At 37.5% G+C, this 19,360-nt stretch overlaps 2 protein-coding genes across 2 annotated transcripts; one reads left to right on the top strand and one right to left on the bottom strand.

Moving 5' to 3' along the window:
- Positions 1-571: 571 nt before the first annotated feature.
- On the top strand, positions 572-13,523 carry FAM149B1 (family with sequence similarity 149, member B1; the record flags this gene model as incomplete). The annotated part of the gene is made up of 14 exons (XM_010011907.1): positions 572-676; positions 1,249-1,381; positions 2,342-2,484; positions 3,116-3,232; positions 3,795-3,965; positions 5,666-5,853; positions 6,115-6,245; positions 6,817-6,870; positions 7,329-7,441; positions 7,978-8,184; positions 10,018-10,144; positions 10,470-10,595; positions 11,576-11,657; positions 13,441-13,523. Coding segments are annotated over 14 exons (1,780 nt in total), but the record flags the coding sequence as incomplete, so codon positions are not given.
- A 3,157-nt stretch (positions 13,524-16,680) lies between these two features.
- Positions 16,681-19,200, bottom strand: DNAJC9 (DnaJ (Hsp40) homolog, subfamily C, member 9; the record flags this gene model as incomplete). Its single annotated transcript, XM_010011906.1, has 3 exons — positions 16,681-16,800; positions 17,547-17,630; positions 18,946-19,200. Coding segments are annotated over 3 exons (459 nt in total), but the record flags the coding sequence as incomplete, so codon positions are not given.
- Positions 19,201-19,360: the final 160 nt, after the last annotated feature.

Here is a 19,360-nt window from a genome sequence, read left to right as displayed (position 1 = left end):
TTTGTGTTTAATTCTGTCGTCTTTTCTAAACAGCAGAGAACTGTCAGGACAGCTTCTTTACCTAAGGCTTTTACAGCTGATACTTGGGACTTCTGCTCCTGCATTAATAATTCTCTAACTATTGTGACTTTTGTTGTGCTTCTTCCCTAAACTTCTAAACTTAAAACCAAAAAGCTGACAAATACGATTTCTCCTAGCTTACCTGTGCACAGTTTGGTGGCTCCTCTTGTCCTGTTTCATTATAAGTCTCCTACAGGGGTAATGACATTGTATCCTCTTTTACATAACTGTAGACAAGTTCACAACATTTTAAGGGTAAAGGAAGACACTGATTTTTAAGCAAAACCCTTTAACTCCGTGTTTAGCCTAGAGTTAGTTATGATACCTTAATTCTAAAGCTTTGGTAACAAAGATTAGCCTTCTGATATTAATAAATGATCTCTGGAATGCAAATTAGTGCATTCCTTGAAAGGCAGAGAAAAAACCTGACAAAAACCACTGTAAAACTTGGGAACTCTGTAGATGCTTATTCCTATAGGTAATGTCAAGTTCCACCTCTTGTTTTATTTAGACAAGGACTTCCAAAACACGCCTTGCGGCATCACCCGCTGCCAGAACCAGGAGCTGAGGTGTGCCCAGCCACGCCCACGGCTGAAAACCATGGCAAGACCTCAAGGTACTCATCCTAACATAAAATGTATCTTTGTCTGGAGACAATGGCAAAAGCAGGCACCTTTGTGTTTTGTTGTCTTTACAGAAGTAATACAGTAGTAGGCTGAGGCTTTACCCCAGAACTGTACCATTGGAGAACATGTTCTTCCTATTTTGGCAGTAGTAGAAAGCATGTCGCTGTGTTCTGTTCCCATCTCACAAATAGCTCGGGTAATCTGATTTTAAGGCAGAAACAAGAGGAGAAAAGATAAAATAATTCCTGAGTGGTGTAGAACAAAGACTGGAAATAGTCTGCTGCTTAACTGAGATAATTTTTGGAAAATCTATGCTTTGCTTCACCTCTAGACTTCCTGTGTCATTGGGATTATTAGTAGTTACAGTTGCTATAATTACTTGTGTACTGTAGGTTCTGCTTAAATGCCCCTGAAGTAAATATCCTATCAAAACTCTTACCATTGCTAAGATCTATTCTGATATATTTATGGTTTTTGTTGTATGGTAAGAAAAGTTTACTTTATTTGTCATTGTGTATTGGGGTTTTTTTCTTTCTTTTTTGACTCAATATGTTCATTTCAGGGAGTCTGAAATCCGGAAGGAATCGGATTACCCTTCTGTTACTCCAGCTGATCATGGGAATTCATGGTCTGCTAGTCAGGGTTATGCTGATGCCTCCACCGAAGAGAGCTCAGCCTTCTCTTGGGGCTATGATGTGAGTAGAACATAATCATTCAAGCCAAATCTAGCACAGTGAGTAGAAAGATACTTGAAATACCATACTGGCAAATACATTGCAGGATAAAAATGAGGATTGGATCTCTCCCTAAATCATAAAATAACATCTTCTTTACCTCTTCTCCATCATTCCTTTCTCTTGGATCAAATCATATTAGGCTCATGTTACTCAATTAATATTCTGCATTAATATTCCATCTAGCATTTTGAAAATGCAAATCATGTAAAGCACAAGTGTATCTGTACAACATAATAAATGCCTATTGTGGAATCCTAAACATGAGTGGATGACTTTCAGACACTTGGTATGAGTTTATCAAACTCCTGCACACTTGTATGTTTCTCAAAATACAGTGAGCCCCTAAAACGTTTTCATCTAGAAATACTTATTTTATTCTCTGTCTGCCCAAAGTATGCTATAGCTTTCTGCGACGTGAGATGGCACTGTTTAGATTTAGATTACCCAAGAAATGACCCCATTTTCTAGAAGATGTAACAAAGGTCCTGAATGTCCTTCAGTTTCACAGTGTAACACACCATCCTGCATTGCTTTCTGCTTTGCTGTTGTCTATGGACATGGCAAGCAACAGATTTTCCATTTCATTAAAGTGTCGCTTTTATACTTCCTGTTCTGATTTCTTTCATATAAATTGCTATGTCTTTAATATAACAGTACATATATTTCAAGATATTTTAATAATTAATCTGTTGTGTTGATGAAAGCTGTATGTGTAATCATCAGTCTTAACAGCAGTCTGCATCATCACCGGAGAGAAATTATTTAATGTCTTTCTGTGCAAAAAAGCCAAAACTGATTAAAGTCCTACTAAGCTTTAAACAATTTGTTGTCTTTTTCAATTACTAAAAAAAAAATCGATTTAAAAAAACCCTCTAAATGCTATTCACTAGGTATTTATTGGATAACTTTCTTCTCTAGGAATTTGATAAAGCTGCCACACAGCAAGTTGAGCAGATGTTCAGACAAATTGATGAGCTTCTCTATGAGCAGAAAGAAAATGAGCAAATTGAGGGACTGCGGGAAGAATGCCAGCAGTGGACATCCAACTTTCCTCATCTCAGGTATTGTATAGACTAATGTTAGTACCATCACAGTTATAAAAGGGTAGGGATGGAAACAGTTGCTTTTAAAATAGCATTAGTAACAGGGTGGTTTTATGCAATTCTGTAGTATTATTGTAGTATAGCTAGAGATAAAAAGATGACTTTGGTAGTCTGCCTGCCATTGTCATTAATAAACATTCTCCTATCTCACATTTGGTTCCTTGCTAGAGGATTGTTGCTATTTGCAATTGACTTGGCTTTAATATAGCCAAATTCTCTTAGGAAAGATTTATGGTTGAGCTGAAAGCCAGGTCCTTAAAATAATTTTAAAATCCTTCTACCCTAGTTCAGCAGTCCTTCTGGCTATCTAGAAACTTACATTTTAAATCTTAGTTACATGAACTTGAACAGTTTTGTCCACATTCGAAAGTCTTCCAATTAGCAGAGCATAAAAAACCGAGCAGCATTTTCTTAATGTGTTTGCCTGACTCAAAGCAATCCGTACTAGAAGAACAACTGAAACCACCTTTAACTATCATAAAGAAAACCACATAGAATTCTTAGGATTTGCTGCTGTGTCTTCTCACACTTCAGTAATCATACTCTCGGTATTTTCTGACGTGTTTATCCTTTGCTTTTGCCATGGCAGGGTTGTGGGGAAGCAGATTGTGATCCCCACAGATGAAGGGTACAGATGGTATTCAAGTTTACCTTCTGGCAGTTTAGGTTCCTCAGATGTAAGTTCACCAGAAAAAGATTCTAATGAGTAAGTACCAGTGGTTAACCCAGACTGTACCGAGGTGGGACGGTAATTTTGTTCTCAGTAGACTGCAGTGATATGCTTCTTAAAATGTGAAGCCTAACTCCCTTCTGTTAGGCTGAGTTTTGAACACAGCATTTGGAATAGCAAGACTGCTTGTTGCTAACTACGGTAAACTAGTCAGCAAATAGAAATACTTTTGCTGCTATTGACTTCTTAACAATATGTGTGTATTGTAGCTGGGTTTATTGTTAATCATCTATTAAATTTGTATAGAACTTAAAAACCATGAAGCATTAGTTTAGTACTACTTTTATCATTTAACGTTTTAGGATGGTTTTTAATTAGCTTTGATTTTATTTTATTTTTTTTCCCTGAAGATTCAGGTTTCTTGGCAAGAATTAAGAATATCCAAACCAAAAGTTTTTCCTTTAATACATAACTAGTTGGCCTCCCTCCTGCTGGGCCTTAACTACCATGTTATCTCTCAGTTCACAAAATGCTGCTATTTGAAGTGGAATAACAACCTGTTTTAATTTCTGCTTTCTGAAAACTGTCACCTGTTCAGATTTAGTGTTTTTGGCAAGAAGGTACCTCTTTCTGTTACTCCCATTCACAAAAAGGCTGACCGTTCCAAGTCGTCGACCTTGTGTTCTCCTGAGAGCGAAGAAGGTGAAGATGGAGTAATTGTCTCTGAAGGTGTAATGGAGGAATATTTAGCATTTGACCACAGAGATGTGTAGGTATTGAATATTAAGATAGCAGCTAGTATCAGTGTCCTGGAATGCCTGCTGTTAATATATATATATTTGGCTTTGATGTTAGTTGATAAATTGTTAGTTGGTAAATTTGATGAATTTATTTTTTTGTATATCTTTTCCCTAGAGAACTTTCAAAGGCCTGAGGTAGGATGCTTGGGCACTGGAAATTCTCCCAATCCATTTCCTAGAACAATTTATTTTGCTAATTATTTTTCTGATTTTTTTTTTGGTAGTTTTTCATACTAGTCATTTTTATACCTGGTTTAAATAGTTAATTCAGTCATAACTAAGAGCCTGATCTGTATTTGCATATTTAATAAAACTTATTTAAATGCCATTTATTTTTTTACACTAAGTCAAATTCATTGCTGTTTTTTATGTGCTAGCAGTGTGCTACTTTGGTTTCGTACTGGCATTTTGGGTGGAATTGTACCTTTCCAGATTTTCAGTGGTAATTTAAGAATTGGTGTGGATTTGATGCTTGCCAAGAAAAAAATACCACTGCTTTTATCTTAAGAAGAAAGAATCAAGGGTAGTATAAAGAGGATTCTTTTTTGTCCTTTACTTCATTCAACCCAACAATATGAACATATGGCCTGGATAAGGACTCTGGGTGGTACTGTCAGTTGCCAACTACTTAATTGGTTTTAATAAAGAAAGCCACTTAGCTGCATGGACTGTGAGATTCAGGTATGGACCATGAGATTCAGGTTGGTAGGTGGCATGCTTTGACTAGGCCAGAGGGACATTGCTGCAGCAAACAATATTGCTGTCTCTGTGAAGCAACAGTGAAGTATGACAGCTTTTTCTAGTGGCATCTCCTTTGTTTTTTTTTCTTTTTTTCCCCCCAGGTTTTTAGTTTTTGGATGGTAGGTACTGATTTAGGGAACAGGTAAGAAAGCCATAATGAATGTACTTGCATCAGTATTATTTTCTCCCTTCTATAAAGTTTCTTTTGGCTGATGAACATAAACTTTTTGGAACAGTTGTCTTCCAGGTTTCACACTTCAGAATACCTCTTGCAAAGGCCACTTGCTGCTGTGTATTATGTTTTTTCTTCCATCGCATTGATTACATCTAGTTGTCTAAAACTGAATGAAGCCTGACAAATGAACGAATATCACTTGAACTGTTGATATTTTTAGAAATATTTTATATTTAGATATAAACAGATATATTTAGGTATAGGTTTACATTATATCTATGTATCTAAAAATATTTATTTTCTATCTAAATTTTTGAGAATTGTTTTTAACTGGAACTTTGATCTCCTTGGTAAATTATTTATTTATTATTCAAGAAGTATCATTTATAGTTATACTGTATGGGGAAAACAAGGTGTGCCATAATGAGGTGATTGTCTCTGTCATTTCTTATTTAGGTCAGTGGTAGACTCTGGAAGAAATAAAAGTTCAAGTGTCCAGTGTACAGCAACTTAATTATTTCAGTATTAGACTGTTATTTGATACTGCTCTCAGAAAATAATACTTTGTAATAAATACAAAAACTTCTCCTGAAATAATGTCTTCAAGCTCTTTGGCCAGCTGCCTTCACCTATTTCAGTTTAGGAGAAAATGGAACACAAATGCAGCATTAGCTGATGTTTTATTAACTAAATGCAACAACATATGACAGAGAAAATATGTTTATGGTACAGGTAATGCTTACATTTTCACAGGGAGGAGGAACTGCGTGAGAGGAAAAAGGGACTGTCCTCTGGTAGACGGAAACTGGGGTTTCCTCCTATCTCTCCATATGCTTGTATGAAGGATTCTGTGCTTACATTTGTGTTTGATGATGTGTGGAGTGAAGTCCTAAGCTGTATGGAAGAATTAATCTGCAGACACTGGGAAGGGTCAGCCTCCGGTACGTATCACAATTAAACTGAAGATCCAGAGGGGGATTTTAGTTTTTAATTTTGCAAGAATGTAATGAGATAGATTTATTTGGGAATAATCTCTTGGGGGGGTGGGGTGGGGTGTATTTTGCTGACAGTGTGAGACATGCCTTCAAGAGATTTAACAGAGTTTACCGAGAAGACTCTCTACAAAAATTTGGATTCATAGCACGGTCCACACTTAGCCATGCCAGTCTGTATTGACAGGAATTCTCTATTGCTTTTCATAGATGATGAGAAAAATATCGTAACAGTAGAAACAATCAGAGCAGAACCTGGAAGTCCTTTGCAGTTTGATCCTCTGCCAGTGGTGTTACCTCGTGTGCCACAAACTAAAATGCCCTCAGTGACATCAAATCTGGTAAGTATTTTTAGCCAGCTAATTTGTGTAGGGATGAATCAATACAGTGCTACCTAAGCAAACAGATTCGAGTACATCAAGAGACTGTTTAGATACATAACTAGTTTGGATTTTTTATGAATGCTGACTGTCCTTTCTAACACTTTAAGTCCTGTTATTTCTCAATTGCAAGATTTTAATCCCTACTTTTCTCTTTAAAACTTAGTTATGTATTGGACAACTGTGGTGACTGTTCATTAGTGATGTACTTCTTTGTGCATTTTAATAATGTTTGATCTAAATTGTGAGATTGAGGATTGCATGGTTGAGATCCCTTTCTCACTAGCTTTAACTCGTCAGGCAATGAAGGGCAAATCCCACTGTAGTTGTGAAACAGGTTGTTTTTTTCCCCTCAGACACTGAATTTGACTTTATAATCTACTTTAGATGATCTGGTCCTAGAGTGGTGAGCACCAAAGTGTTAACTGTTAATTCATTTTAATTCAGCTCTTTCCTTCTTACTTCTTTTTATTTCTTTCTCATTTATTTCTACCCCTGCCTTTTCCTCATGTTCCCCTTACTGTATGTGTAGTGCCCAAAACCCAGATGTGGCCGCAAAAGCAAAAAGAGGAGAAAACCACCTCAAGTATGTATGCTGGAGAGATTAAAGCTCTGGTATTTTCTATTTGCTATTGTTAACAGTGGGTGGAATTTGATGTTTTTCCAGATCAGTCCGTACTCCAGGAAGGATTTTGCAGTTCTGTTCTTGACAAAAAACATTGACATACACTGAAAATTCGTTTTGTAAAGCTTGGGATTATAGCCATTGTTGGAAGATCCTGCCATGCAAATGAGAAACTCAATTAGAAAATATTAAGTACGACATAGCATGGTAGGATACATTTTCTAAGCATTACCATTTGCAAGAACAATAGGATGCAAAAATGCCTATCTTAGATGGGGAAATAATGTAACTGGGTATATGACTAGATATCATGGAAGAAAGTAATTTCTTTCTTCTGAAATTCTACACAGGGACAAAATCTGTGAATATGTGTGTCTCTGCCAAACTGTAATTTACTTATTTATTTTTTAAACTTTTAGGTAAATCTCTCTCAAGGGTCAAGTACTGGCTCTCAATGTAATCTAAATGGCTTGATGGTAATACAGGGGATCCAGTTACAGCAAAGGAATCTGCCTGTAATGGAGAAAACACTGTAAGAACTGTAGATCATCTGCTGTAAAGTAGAGCACTCTCATGGTGGGAGGGATTCAACCTGAAACATTGTAAGATAACTTTCTACACTGGAGAAAGCAATTTCTCAATTATTTTCCTGCTTCTTTGTTTACTTACTTGTCATCTATGAAACAGTATATTTCTAGAACAGGTTCTGTGTTTGACTGCTGCTGGTTCATCATTCAGTGAACAGCCGTGGCATTACTGTTGGTGCTAACTGACATCCTGAAAAGAGATGAAGATGGGATAGAGATTTGCTCAGAGCCTAGAATCTTCAGTCAGAAAGTTCATAGTTCAGTAAAGAAAAAAAGATAGGCTTCTTTTATCTTTTTCATTCCCAATTCTTCTCTAATTTGGCTGCAAATTACTTTAGATAAATTATGTAAAAAAATAAAGCACATCATCTCTATCCACACATAATATTGTTAATGTCATACGTAAATGAGTATTTTGGTAACAGGGTAGGTGTCAGTCATGTTGACCATCTCTCTTTCGGTTCTGTAATTCTTTTGTTAGGGATCTGGATGACAAACAGCTGGGTTCCAGTTCAATCCTCTCTACCAGAGTGTGGCCAAATCGTTCTCTAGAGCTCAGCACATCATCCCTGGCACATTCCACAAGAAGGCGAAACCCACCACCACGTACCCTGCATCCCCTCAACACAAGCCACTCTCGTACTGGGACCCCAGGGTCTGTGGATGATGTCTTCAGGGGAACTCACTTGTATGTTTTAAAACCAGTTTCTCCCTGCAAGTTACCATATTTAGAGAACCCAGTTTATACTAAAACCAGTCAGTTGAATAGAAAGAACATGAATTATTTGATTAAAGAAATCACCTGCTCATTAAAGCACAATCTCCCGTGAAAAAGCTGAGTTGCTAAAGTTGGTATTTACTGTGCTACAGGCTATGATACAGTGATTCACGTATTTAGGTAGTTTTGCATGCAAATTATACTGTACAAGCAAAGCAAATACCGCCATCTTTCTTGACGCTGACTTTCTTCTTCTATAGCCTGTTTTAAAGCTGCAAGTCTGTATTTTTTGGAGCTCAAACTACCTGTTGCTATTCTAGTCCAGAGTGGGCTATAAAGAAGGTGCCCATGTTAGGTTATCTGACCAAAGGACTCTTAATCAACTCAGTAAACCCTCAGTTACATCTAGAATGTCTTCTTTTTGTTTGGCATAATGATCTGACTGAATGTCATTTAGAGAGACCATGGGGTGTTAGGAAACAGCGTAGGGTTTAATATACTTGTGTATTCCACATGCGTTGTAAATTAACAGTTTCCTTTTAGTTTGTCAGTTTACCTATAAACTCATCGAGCCTGGTACTTTTTTTGTCGTGTACTGTTTAGAGATTTGTTCCTTGTCCCTTCATAAATGATGTTTCTACTTCCAGTATTTAATGCTTCTGTTCCCTCTCCTCAGGCTTTGATCAATCTAATGATTGTTAACATCTCCTCTTTAGTACCATGTATTTTTAAATGTATGTAGAGAGCACTAAGAAAGTAATTTTTAAAATGCATTCTTACAAAACATCCTTCCTTCAGTCCACTCCAGAACATGTGTAGAGCTAAGGCCTCTTGATCATTTCTAGCACTTCTTAAACATACAATAATTTGCAAATACCTTTCAGGTGAAAAGGCTTTCCTAAGAAGAGGCTGTCTCTAGAAAATAGAACACATTATTTTATATGCCTCCTGTGACCAAAACTTAATTGATTTTACATTTTGTGTAATTAGATTGGTTTAGCTTCCTTTAGAATGCTTCTAAAAGCCTCTTTCACCTATTCCTTGAAATACTCAAACAAAAGATGAAGAAGGTGGAAGCCTTGTTTCACCCCAGATGTTTTATGTGATGCTTGTAATAAGTGAAAGAGCTACATTCTGCACTTGCATTATACACATTTTTTCACTTGCTCTGCTTAAAATACAGGCCACTGCTGTTTATCAGGCTCATTGCTTACCTTTTCTTGCTAGGCTGAAGTTAGCAGTACTTCATCCTAAAGGTTAAGAACAAAGAGCAGAAAATAATGCCATGCCTGGGAATGGGCAGACAAGATTCTACCATTGTTTGCTAACTGCACATGAAGATAACACACATACATATATATATATACACACACACCCCCCTTTGATCTGCATATATATATGTGTGTATATATACACACACATATATACATATACATATATATATATACACACACACTCCCCTTTGATCTGCAGTACCAGCTGCACAGGACACTCCTTCAACAGGCACCAGATGAGGTGCATTTTAACCAACTAGCTTTTACATACACCCATTTCTGCTGGGGTATTCATTCTTAGACTCACTTTTCCTATATGCTTATTAAACATTATGAAAACTAGAAGTTCTTGTTAATAGATTAAAAAGATTTCTGCCAAACTTCACCCATGTCTCCAGGAACCAGTGTTGAACACCATCTTGTAGCAAAATTCTGCAATTGTTGCTTGGTTTTAACATCATTTGTCTACGTAATGCCAAACAAACTGACAATATTGTATGTTTTTTCTGTTCTTATTGGTGCATTTCAGCCTGACTGCACACGAGCAGCTTACCTCATCCTCCCCACTGCTGCTAAACCGAAATAATCTCCTACCACCTATTAATACCACCAATGTGGCAGGTCATGTGAGCACCGCAGGATCCCAGAGGCAAACGGTAAGAGGCACAATAATTTAATTTTATTATTCAGTAGTCTAAAATTGCAATGAGTGCTGATCCGATTACCAAACCCAAGGGTTCTAATTTATTTGTTATCTTGTGACAGCAGCTGAAATGATGCACAAAAAAGTCCTATCAATTTTAACTATCAGCATCACCCAGAGTCAACTGCTCTAATTCCAGTTAATGCTAGAATTTTTTCCTCCCTGGAACTAGACATAAAATGATTGACTTGGAAAATTAGCTTTAATTTCTAGGCTAATTATTTTAAATGTACTGGTGCAGTAAGGAAAACTCACAACTGTGGTACTCTTCAATGCAGAAATCTCGAGGGAACTCAAGTCGAGCTCACAGTGTAACAGCACAAGAAGATACCCACCAGCAGCTACCGGAGCGGCTTTTCTTACCTGATCATTCCTCCAAGCCTAACACAACCAACACATTCTTGGTAAAGCATAGCAAATTATACCAAATCATCCTTAGTTACTGTATAGGGTGCTCCAACAGTTAACCTAAGTAAATATTACTTGAGAAGCAAGTGTCAGAGGTGATCAGTGCCAGGGAGTTCATCAGGTTTGCCACTTGCTTAGATACTTTCACTTTAACAGAAACAACATTGTTTGGCACTTCTGAAACAAACAGGGCAAGTCACTTGTTCAGGATAGCTAAAGCACTATAATCCTCACAGCCAGCTCTGAACTACACCTATATGCAGCTGCTGGTACTAAACTTTTCTTGAAAAATGCAAGTTTGCAATGCTTGTGCAGAAAGCTAAGTATTACTTTAGGTATAACATTCAGTCTGTTATCAGCACTGATAATCTAGCATCTTCTGTGAAGGCTTAAGAACTGTGAGATAGGAGAGGATGCTTTAAAGTTTTGCATAGACATGAAGAATTAATTTCTGCAGCTGTATTCAGAAACACTGCTTTCTTGCATAAGTTTGCTGTACTGTCAGCGTCCAGCCTGGTTCTCTATCAAATGCTCTTGGTTTAATTTACTGAAACACTACTCTACTGCTGTCTTGTTTTATCTAAGAAAGAATTTTGATCTAGGCTTTAACACCTATCATCTCAACAATAGCTTTTAAATAGCTACTTGTTTAGTTTCTGTGTATAGTTTCAACAACCCTGACTTAGCAGTTTTGAGCAAACAAACTTTCCAAAATCTACCTTGAAACAGAACAATTTCCAGAAATGTTGAGAGTGCCTTTAACTGTGATCATTCTAAGTCCAAATGTTTTAAAAGTGTATTTTCTACTCCTAAAGTTGATTTAACCCTCCTTAAAGTTGTAAAATCTCTACTTAGACCTTTACAACATCTTATGAATTAAGAAGAAGATGTGTTTAAGTAGTTTGTAGCTGCATTATCATCTCAATGTTCGAAGTTTTTTGTATGCAAACATAAATAATGTGAACTTTCTTTTTAGCTAGATCCACAGCACCGCCGTTCGTACACTGTTACTGATCACAGTAATCAATCTCGGACAAGCAGAGGATCAATAGGTTCAGGTATGCTCATCAGTCACGCAATTTAATATCAAGGAAGAGGTAGGCTTTTAGGACAGGAATGCATTTCCTACATGGGTAATTGCATTGAGGAAGTTTTTCAAAGTTCTAGTTAATGTTTTTTTTTGTATTTTCCATTATAGAGGTTTTATAGTTGCAAAGAATATGTTTGGGTGCAGGTGTGCTTTTATTACCACCTACTATTTTAAATCATTTAAGGAAGCTTCATGTAATCAGCCCCACTGGCTCTCATGTCAAAGGTAAAAGCAGGAGTTGCCAGTTTGAACAGAAACTAGCAACAACTACTTTCTGTCAAGGGGTTTTCTTCTGCTGAACTATACAACTGAAAAATATTGTCTTATGTCCAAAGGAAACTTATTTGCACTGTATCTGGAAGGGATTCAAGTAGATATTAGAATTATTTTAGATCAACTTGAAGTATAAAGCCAGTAACTGTACAACTTACATGCATACTCTGATTTCAGAGTTGCTTGTATTGTTTAATTTCTAACAATTGGATGAACTTAATGGAGTTACTTGGTATAACCTCAAATTACGTATTTTTAATTGATGAAATATCATGGCAGCTGGAAGGCATTTTTGATGTGAATGTAATTTGTAACTCTTCCATCTTTTTTCCCTTCCTTCACTGCAAAGTTATCTCAAGTTGTTTGTGGTTAATACGCTTCAAAAATAGTTCTCATATATGCTTTGGAGTAGTTACACAGTCATAACCAGGGTTGTTTTGTGGTTTGATTAGGGGTTTTTTTTATGATTTTTCTTTCTTTTTTTTTTTTATAGTAGAGAGCTACAGTACTAAGTTGCCTGTGTGTACACAAGTGTTAGCGTAGACCAATAAAGCTTACCTTCAGAGATTTAGGTTCCGACTTCTTATTGCACACACAAGGGCTAGCCTAGTCAGTTGAAAAGGATTTTGTTCAGAGGTTTCGGTAGAACAGAAAGTTAACTTTTGTGCCCTGGAACAGATATGCTGAATGCTATCTTGATAGCTCGCAGCTGAGTTTGCCTTGAGCATGCCTTGCTAGCTTCAATACAAAGTCAAGCATTACCTCCACCTGGAAAGGGTGGCACAAAGCAGGGTGTTAGATGCACTTTTGAAAACTAGGTCTGTCAAGAGAAGTTACACTGGATTCATCACAGTGTTTTGGGATTCCTTATGATGTTGACAGGATTTCCAACATTATACTAACAAGATAGGATTGAAGCTGCAAAAGTTAATGTCAGCTGCAAAGGTTAAAGCAGCAAGTACATGGGTCATTATTAGGACAGGAGCAGTCTTTCTGCTTGTTCAGTAGCACACTGGCCTACTACTATTAATGTAAGTGGTACAAGAAACGACTAACAAAGGCACTAAACTGAAGTAACTTGTTTTTAAAGAAGAAAGGAATGGTTCCTACAAAAATGAAAAATATCTGCTCCCCCCAAAAAAACCAAAAACCCATTAACAATTAAATCTTTAAATCCAAGATGAGTTTTACAACTTGAATACTTCATAGTATTCATATTTTATGAAGTATTCAAGTTGTAAAACTCATCAAGGAATACAGTAGTTCCCTGCAATCCAACAACTGTGGAAGCACAAACTTTGTCCCTTCTGGAAGGCAAATCTCTTGTGCAAGTTTGAGACAAGTTATACATGATGCAGTTGATAGCCATGTATTAGAATAAAAAGCATGTTAGTTTTAAGCTAGCAGAGCTGTATTTGGTACTTAGTTTTAATACTTTCTGGAAATCTTAAAAGTTGTACATGATCTCTGTTTATTAGGTCTTCAGCTGCATGGTTCTGTCAAAGCCCACAGGCGAAGTGGATCAGTCACAAAAAGCAAACAGGGGTCTAACGTGCCATGAAGCATTCATCCATCTCCCCAGAGTCATGAACCACCTCTCATTCTTAGCAATGTCAACACTGTTTACAGAGAGTTTTCAAACACCCTTCCTTTTGAATAGTTATTTTTATATAAATCTAAGAAGCAGGTGCCAAAGATTTAGAAGGGGTATACTTAAACATTCCATTTTCTACCAGTAGAAGAGTTATACTCCGGTGGAAGGGTGAACACACTCCAGTGGACAGTAAAGCTTAACTACTAGAAAATCTAGCAAATGCTCTCGGTCATTGCTGTTTTCCTATTACTGGGTTGTGACTGGTTCATGTTGTTACAGGCAGGTTCTGCAGAACCTGTTGATTTTTCCGTTAGCTCTACAGAAGATTAATCAGGCCTTCCACAGCAGTAGTAATTTAAACTTTTTAGAACTGTATAACTGTATTTTTATGTTTAAAGCAATATTACAAAGCAAGTACTGCACGATACTGCTTCTACAACTCAACTTAAACAAGTTATGAATCCTGTAGTAATTTCAGCAGATACTAATACAGGTGTGTAAAACTAAGGTAGCAAACTAGATGCACAGAACTGACAGGTTCAAGGGTAGCACACCACTGACTCTTCCTGTGGTATGTACTTACACCTCAGTGACTGAAGAACGTTTAAGAGGCAAAAAGGAGTCTTTTAGTATAAGTAGTTCCAGACAGTATTCAAAGAAAATACAGTGTCTTCCTGGTGGGATATTTTACTGTATTTTCACACAATAGGTCAGCCTCCCTTTCCAAAAATACCTGCAAGTATACAAGCCTTCTGCACTCTCCCATGAAGTTCCACAACTTACAGCTGGAACGTAGCTTTTAGTAGATGTGTTCTGCACTGTGTGACATCCATGCTGGAGGTATTAGCTATAGTTGCCCTTATGGCTCCAAATAAGACAAAAACATGAAATACAGGCTTCTCAAAATAAGTGAGTAGTTGAAAGTCTTAGTCCCAAACAGTAAGCACCAGAATACAAGTATAAACACAAGGAGAGGATAACCACTTACTGTATTTTAACAAAGTTAGGACTCTGCATGAAAACAGTTGTTCCTTTATAACCCACTTTAAAAGCACTTTTTTCTACATTTCCTTATTACTATTTTTCAAATTACAATTCATATGGAAAAAACTTGCCACTATTCTTTTTGAAGTGGCTCCCCTGTTTCCCCGCTCTAAGTTATGCAATCTATCAAATGTTACTGGTACCTACAGAACAACTAATAATTTTTAATCAATATTGAAATTGAGTCCTGCTGATCCAAGCATGCTCTAATCAAAAAGAAGGGAAAAGAAGGCAAAGCAGAACTGTGCAAATAACTGGGTTAACTTTCCTTTGCATTTCTAGAAGGTAAAAAGCACACTTGGGCTCAGTCTAAATCTCTTTATATAGAGGTAAACTGCTAAAGAGAGGACTCTTCACTAAACTCTTTCAAAATGAAGTTTCTCTTAACAGTTAAAGACTACTAAGACATTATATAATGTCTTTTAGTTATCTCAAGCTTAGCTGCAGATAAGCATCCCATTTTTTTATCAGTGCTGTTCCTCAGGGAACAAGTTAGTTTTCTGTAGCCCTAGTGCATAAGTAATAAAAATACACAAATAAACTTGAATAGACTTCTAGTAATATAATGTAGTATTTTACAGTCTACAGGAGCCAGTGTGCTAAAAAAGTGTAACCAGTCTCATAATAAGGCAATTACTGGTTTCTGTACAAATGGTTGACACCAGAGACTTCTCCTGGGCTGTTTTTGTATAGTAAAAGTAATGTTCAAGTCATGTGTTATGCAACGTAACGGTATGTTGTACCCTCTCAGAATAATCTGTGAAAGCAGCCAAGTAAAAGGGAACAGAGTTACCATCTACCTCTAGCTACCCCTAGGAAGCTCTATTAGTCAGTTTCTGAATTCTACCACTGCAGCAGTGAGGACCTTCAACTCAACAGGGAAATGTTCACCTTGTGGCTCATAAGCCTTAGAAAAATAAAGCCAGCCCAATTCCTTGGAGTTGAAAACCTATCACCATTTAACTTCATACCCTACACACTATGTCAAATGGTTTAAAAATGACTGAAGCAAAAAAGCTTCAAAGTATTGTTGCTTCTTACAGCAGCAATTTACTTCTGCAATTAAAAGAAATGGTGACAAAACCAATGAAGTAGCTAATCACTACCATCCTCCTACAGCAGACTGGGTGGTGATGCTGTTGAAATAACATGCAGTACATTTCTTAAGCCTTGGAACTCCCTGTCATGGGACATCACAAACCCTAAAAATACATAGAACTGATCCAGTTCAGTGTATTTTTAAGTTTTTTGCTTCATCTCAGTGTTAGAGGATTTCTGCATGGTACAGTCTCATACTGTATTTCATCTGCCACAATCAAAGACCAAACGCTGCATGGCCCCTTTCATCTAATGCAGTTGTGTGTATTGACACCACAGTTAATAAGATAGCCATATTTTCTGGTGCTATAAAATATGTAGTATTTGCTTGACTTAAATTAGTCAGGAAAGTCAACATTATGAGTTTGTTTTGAACAGCTAACTAGAGAATGGAGATCAGCTGGGGAAGCAACATAGCAAAGAATTATGCAAAAAGTTTTCATTTATTAAATCTGTAATTTTCCAAAGTATCTTTATAAAACCACTGGAAGATCTGACAAACACTTGTTGAGCTGAAGTGCAAAGACCTTTAAAACCAGCAGGTTTACTACAAAAGACATATGTGAGTAGCGAAATGATAAGACTTTCCAACTTGGAAACCAGAAGAATCAGCATTGAAGACTCTCAAAGGTAGGTTTTACCATCAGCTGTACCAATACTCATTAGGTGCTTGGAAGAAAGGTGCTTCAACACAAGTTTAATAAACACAGTGGCAAGCCTAAACATCACACTGCTTCCCTACTGTAACAAAACTTTTAGTCAAGTTTTATCTTAACCGAAGAGCACCCAAAGGATTTTGAACAACAGCACCAGAACACTTTGCCTTTCTTGTTCACATGATGGGTTCTGGATCATACCTCCCAGTCACAGCAAGTTGATGTGCAGACACTCCAAAACTGTAGCCCAGGAAAGCTCAGAAGTTCTCCCAAATCCACGTGTTTCCGTACAAAATGATACCTAATATTTCAGCCTACACAGTTCTTTATTTCTTTCCTTTCTTGGCTGCAGTCTTCTTTCCTCCTTTTTTAGCATTATTCGTGTATTTTGCTTCCAGTTGGGCCAAAAAGTCATCCATTTCCTTTTTTCGATCTTTATTTTTGCTCTGGGGGAGGAAAAAAGAAAACAAAACAATTCTTTTATAAAATTTTTTACTACTTCCCAATACAGATTATTCTATTGAAGTTAGATGGCTACATAAAATCTTGGAATATCCTAAACAGAGAATGCAAGCTACAGAAAGTACACTATCATCAAGCAAAAGCCTACCTGAATTCTATAGGCTCTATACCTAACTTCCTGAGGTATCAAGACAGAGGTAGAGTGGTTGTAAAAATTCACAACATAAGGCTAGGAAAAGCAAAGCAATTTCTAGTTTAGACCCCAAACTCTTATTACAATTTGAGGAATGATTTAGCATAAACATTCTAGGAAGGCCACTGGATCATAGGAAAGAAGAAACAGAAAATGTCCCAAAAAGCAGAACGTAAACAGTTTCCTCCATCCCTGAGACACAACAGCAAAATAGTGAGACCTATCAACTCCTACATCCGTGTGGAATCCATTAGGAAGAATCATTAACACTCCCTGTGCAACTGCCTAAGGCTAGAATTTAAATATTCTGCTTGTGTATGCAATAATACTACTAGAATAAGTGTTATTTTTTAAAAAACACAGGTAATAAAATCCATACCATACTCTGATTATTAATTAAAGTATGCAGATAGCTAACAGGTTTTAATCTCGGGAACTCAAAACAGCTGCAAGGATCCAAAATACATAGACACTCAGGGAAAACACGATTTTAAGCCAGTAACATAATTATGTTCAACAGATAGAAAAAAGCATTACTTGAATCAGTGCTTTCAAGTCATCTTCTCCACCAAGGCCCAGCTCTTCTTTAGTCTTTTCTGCCTCTTTAGCTTCTTTTTCTGCCTAAAATAGCAAACTAGTGTTTTTATAAAGTATTGTGCTTGTTACTTGACAAAGTCTTACAGGCGTTACCAAACATTATTTTTTTGCATCTCCATACAAGTAGCTGCAGGGAAAAACACAGTTGCCAAATTTGACTACAGATGAGAAATCAAGTCAAAGAAAGCCCATTCTGGTTCTACAGTTTAGTCGAGCAAGACAGTTTTTTGCTGTTTCACAAGGCTGAATGTGAAGTCTATCTATCTGCACATTGTTTCCCCCACCCAATTTATTTGTCTTAGCAGCTATTATATTTTCTTTAACTGGTTACTGTGACGTGTATATAACGTATTCTACGAATACCTAAGTAGCAAAAGAAGTCCATTTAGTCCTGAACATTGTTGCACACTTGCCTAAAAACAATCATAATACACTTCCCACCATGTACACTTCTTAACTCTGGCAACTCATGGCTTTGTAAATAAATGCAGGGACATGTTAAACTGTAATAAGCCATTGTGTATAATAATGAAATAAAAGTAATATGCAACAGCCTATTACAACTCAAAGCCTTTCACAACAGTTTGTGAGAAGACATGGAGAACACAGGTGAACAAATGTGGAAGTCAAAGATACTGCACAGGATCTGTAACGCAGTGATCCTGTGGCAGTGTTGTGGTTTAAGCCCAGCCGGCAACTTGGAACCACGCAGCCGCTCGCTCACTCCCCCGCCCCGTTCCTTCTTCCCACCGCTCTCGGAGGGATGGGGAGGAGAATCGGAGGAATTTAACTCCCACGGGTTGAGATAAGAGCACTCCAGTAAGTCAGGTGTAATACAAACCACTACTGCTACCAATAATAATGATAAGAGGAATAACAAGGGGAGAGAACACAACCGCTCACCACCCGCCAACCGATACCCAGCCCGACCCGAGCAGCGATCTGAGCCTTCCGGGTAACTCCCCCCAGTTTATATACTGGGCATGACGGGCTGTGGTATGGAATACCCCTTTGGCCAGTTTGGGTCAGGTGTCCTGCCTCTGCTTCCTCCTGGCTTCCCCTCCTCCCTGGCAGAGCATGAGACTGAGAAAGTCCTTGGTCAGAGTAAACATTACTTAGCAACAACTGAAAACATCGGTGTTATCAGCATTGTTCCCAGGCTGAAAGTCAAAAACACAGCACTGCACCAGCTACTAAGAAGGAGAAAAAAATGACTGCTGTAGCTGAACCCAGGACAGGCAGACATCTGTCTCAGGAGCAGCTTCACTTATTTCTACTAAGGGAGATTAAAACCTTATAAGTAATGTTTTCTATTTGGTCCCTGATTGATAAAACGTACCCGCCTTTTTCTTGCCATCGTTTTCTGCTTAGACTCTTTTACAAAACCTTTGTAGGATGGGACTTCTCCAGAGGCAATGGCTTTTTCGATGATTTTCCGTATCCTTGGTTCATCTGTATAGTCCACACACAACACTGACTCCATTATTCTGTCCATGTCACCCTCAAAATCCATGTACGCTGCTTTAATATCAGCTAGCTCTTCTTCTGAGTCTTTATAACTCTTTTCGAAGTCTTCAATATCTTTTACGGTGATCTGAAGCAAACAGATGGCATTTGCTGGGTTACAGGATGTATTGGCCAAAAGTTTAGGAGGCCACCAACCACCCCCCACCCAGCGCTCGTTTTAGAGCTCGTAGGGCAGACGCGGCTACAGCTGCGCAGCAGCAGGCTTCCTCTTCCCGCAAGGTCTGCCA

This window comes from Nestor notabilis, unplaced genomic scaffold (genome assembly GCF_000696875.1).
Source record: "Nestor notabilis isolate BGI_N333 unplaced genomic scaffold, ASM69687v1 scaffold34423, whole genome shotgun sequence".
NCBI classification, from domain to species: Eukaryota; Metazoa; Chordata; class Aves; order Psittaciformes; family Psittacidae; genus Nestor; species Nestor notabilis.
The sequence above is the reverse complement of the archived record's forward strand: the minus strand, read 5'-3'. Positions and strand labels throughout refer to the sequence as shown.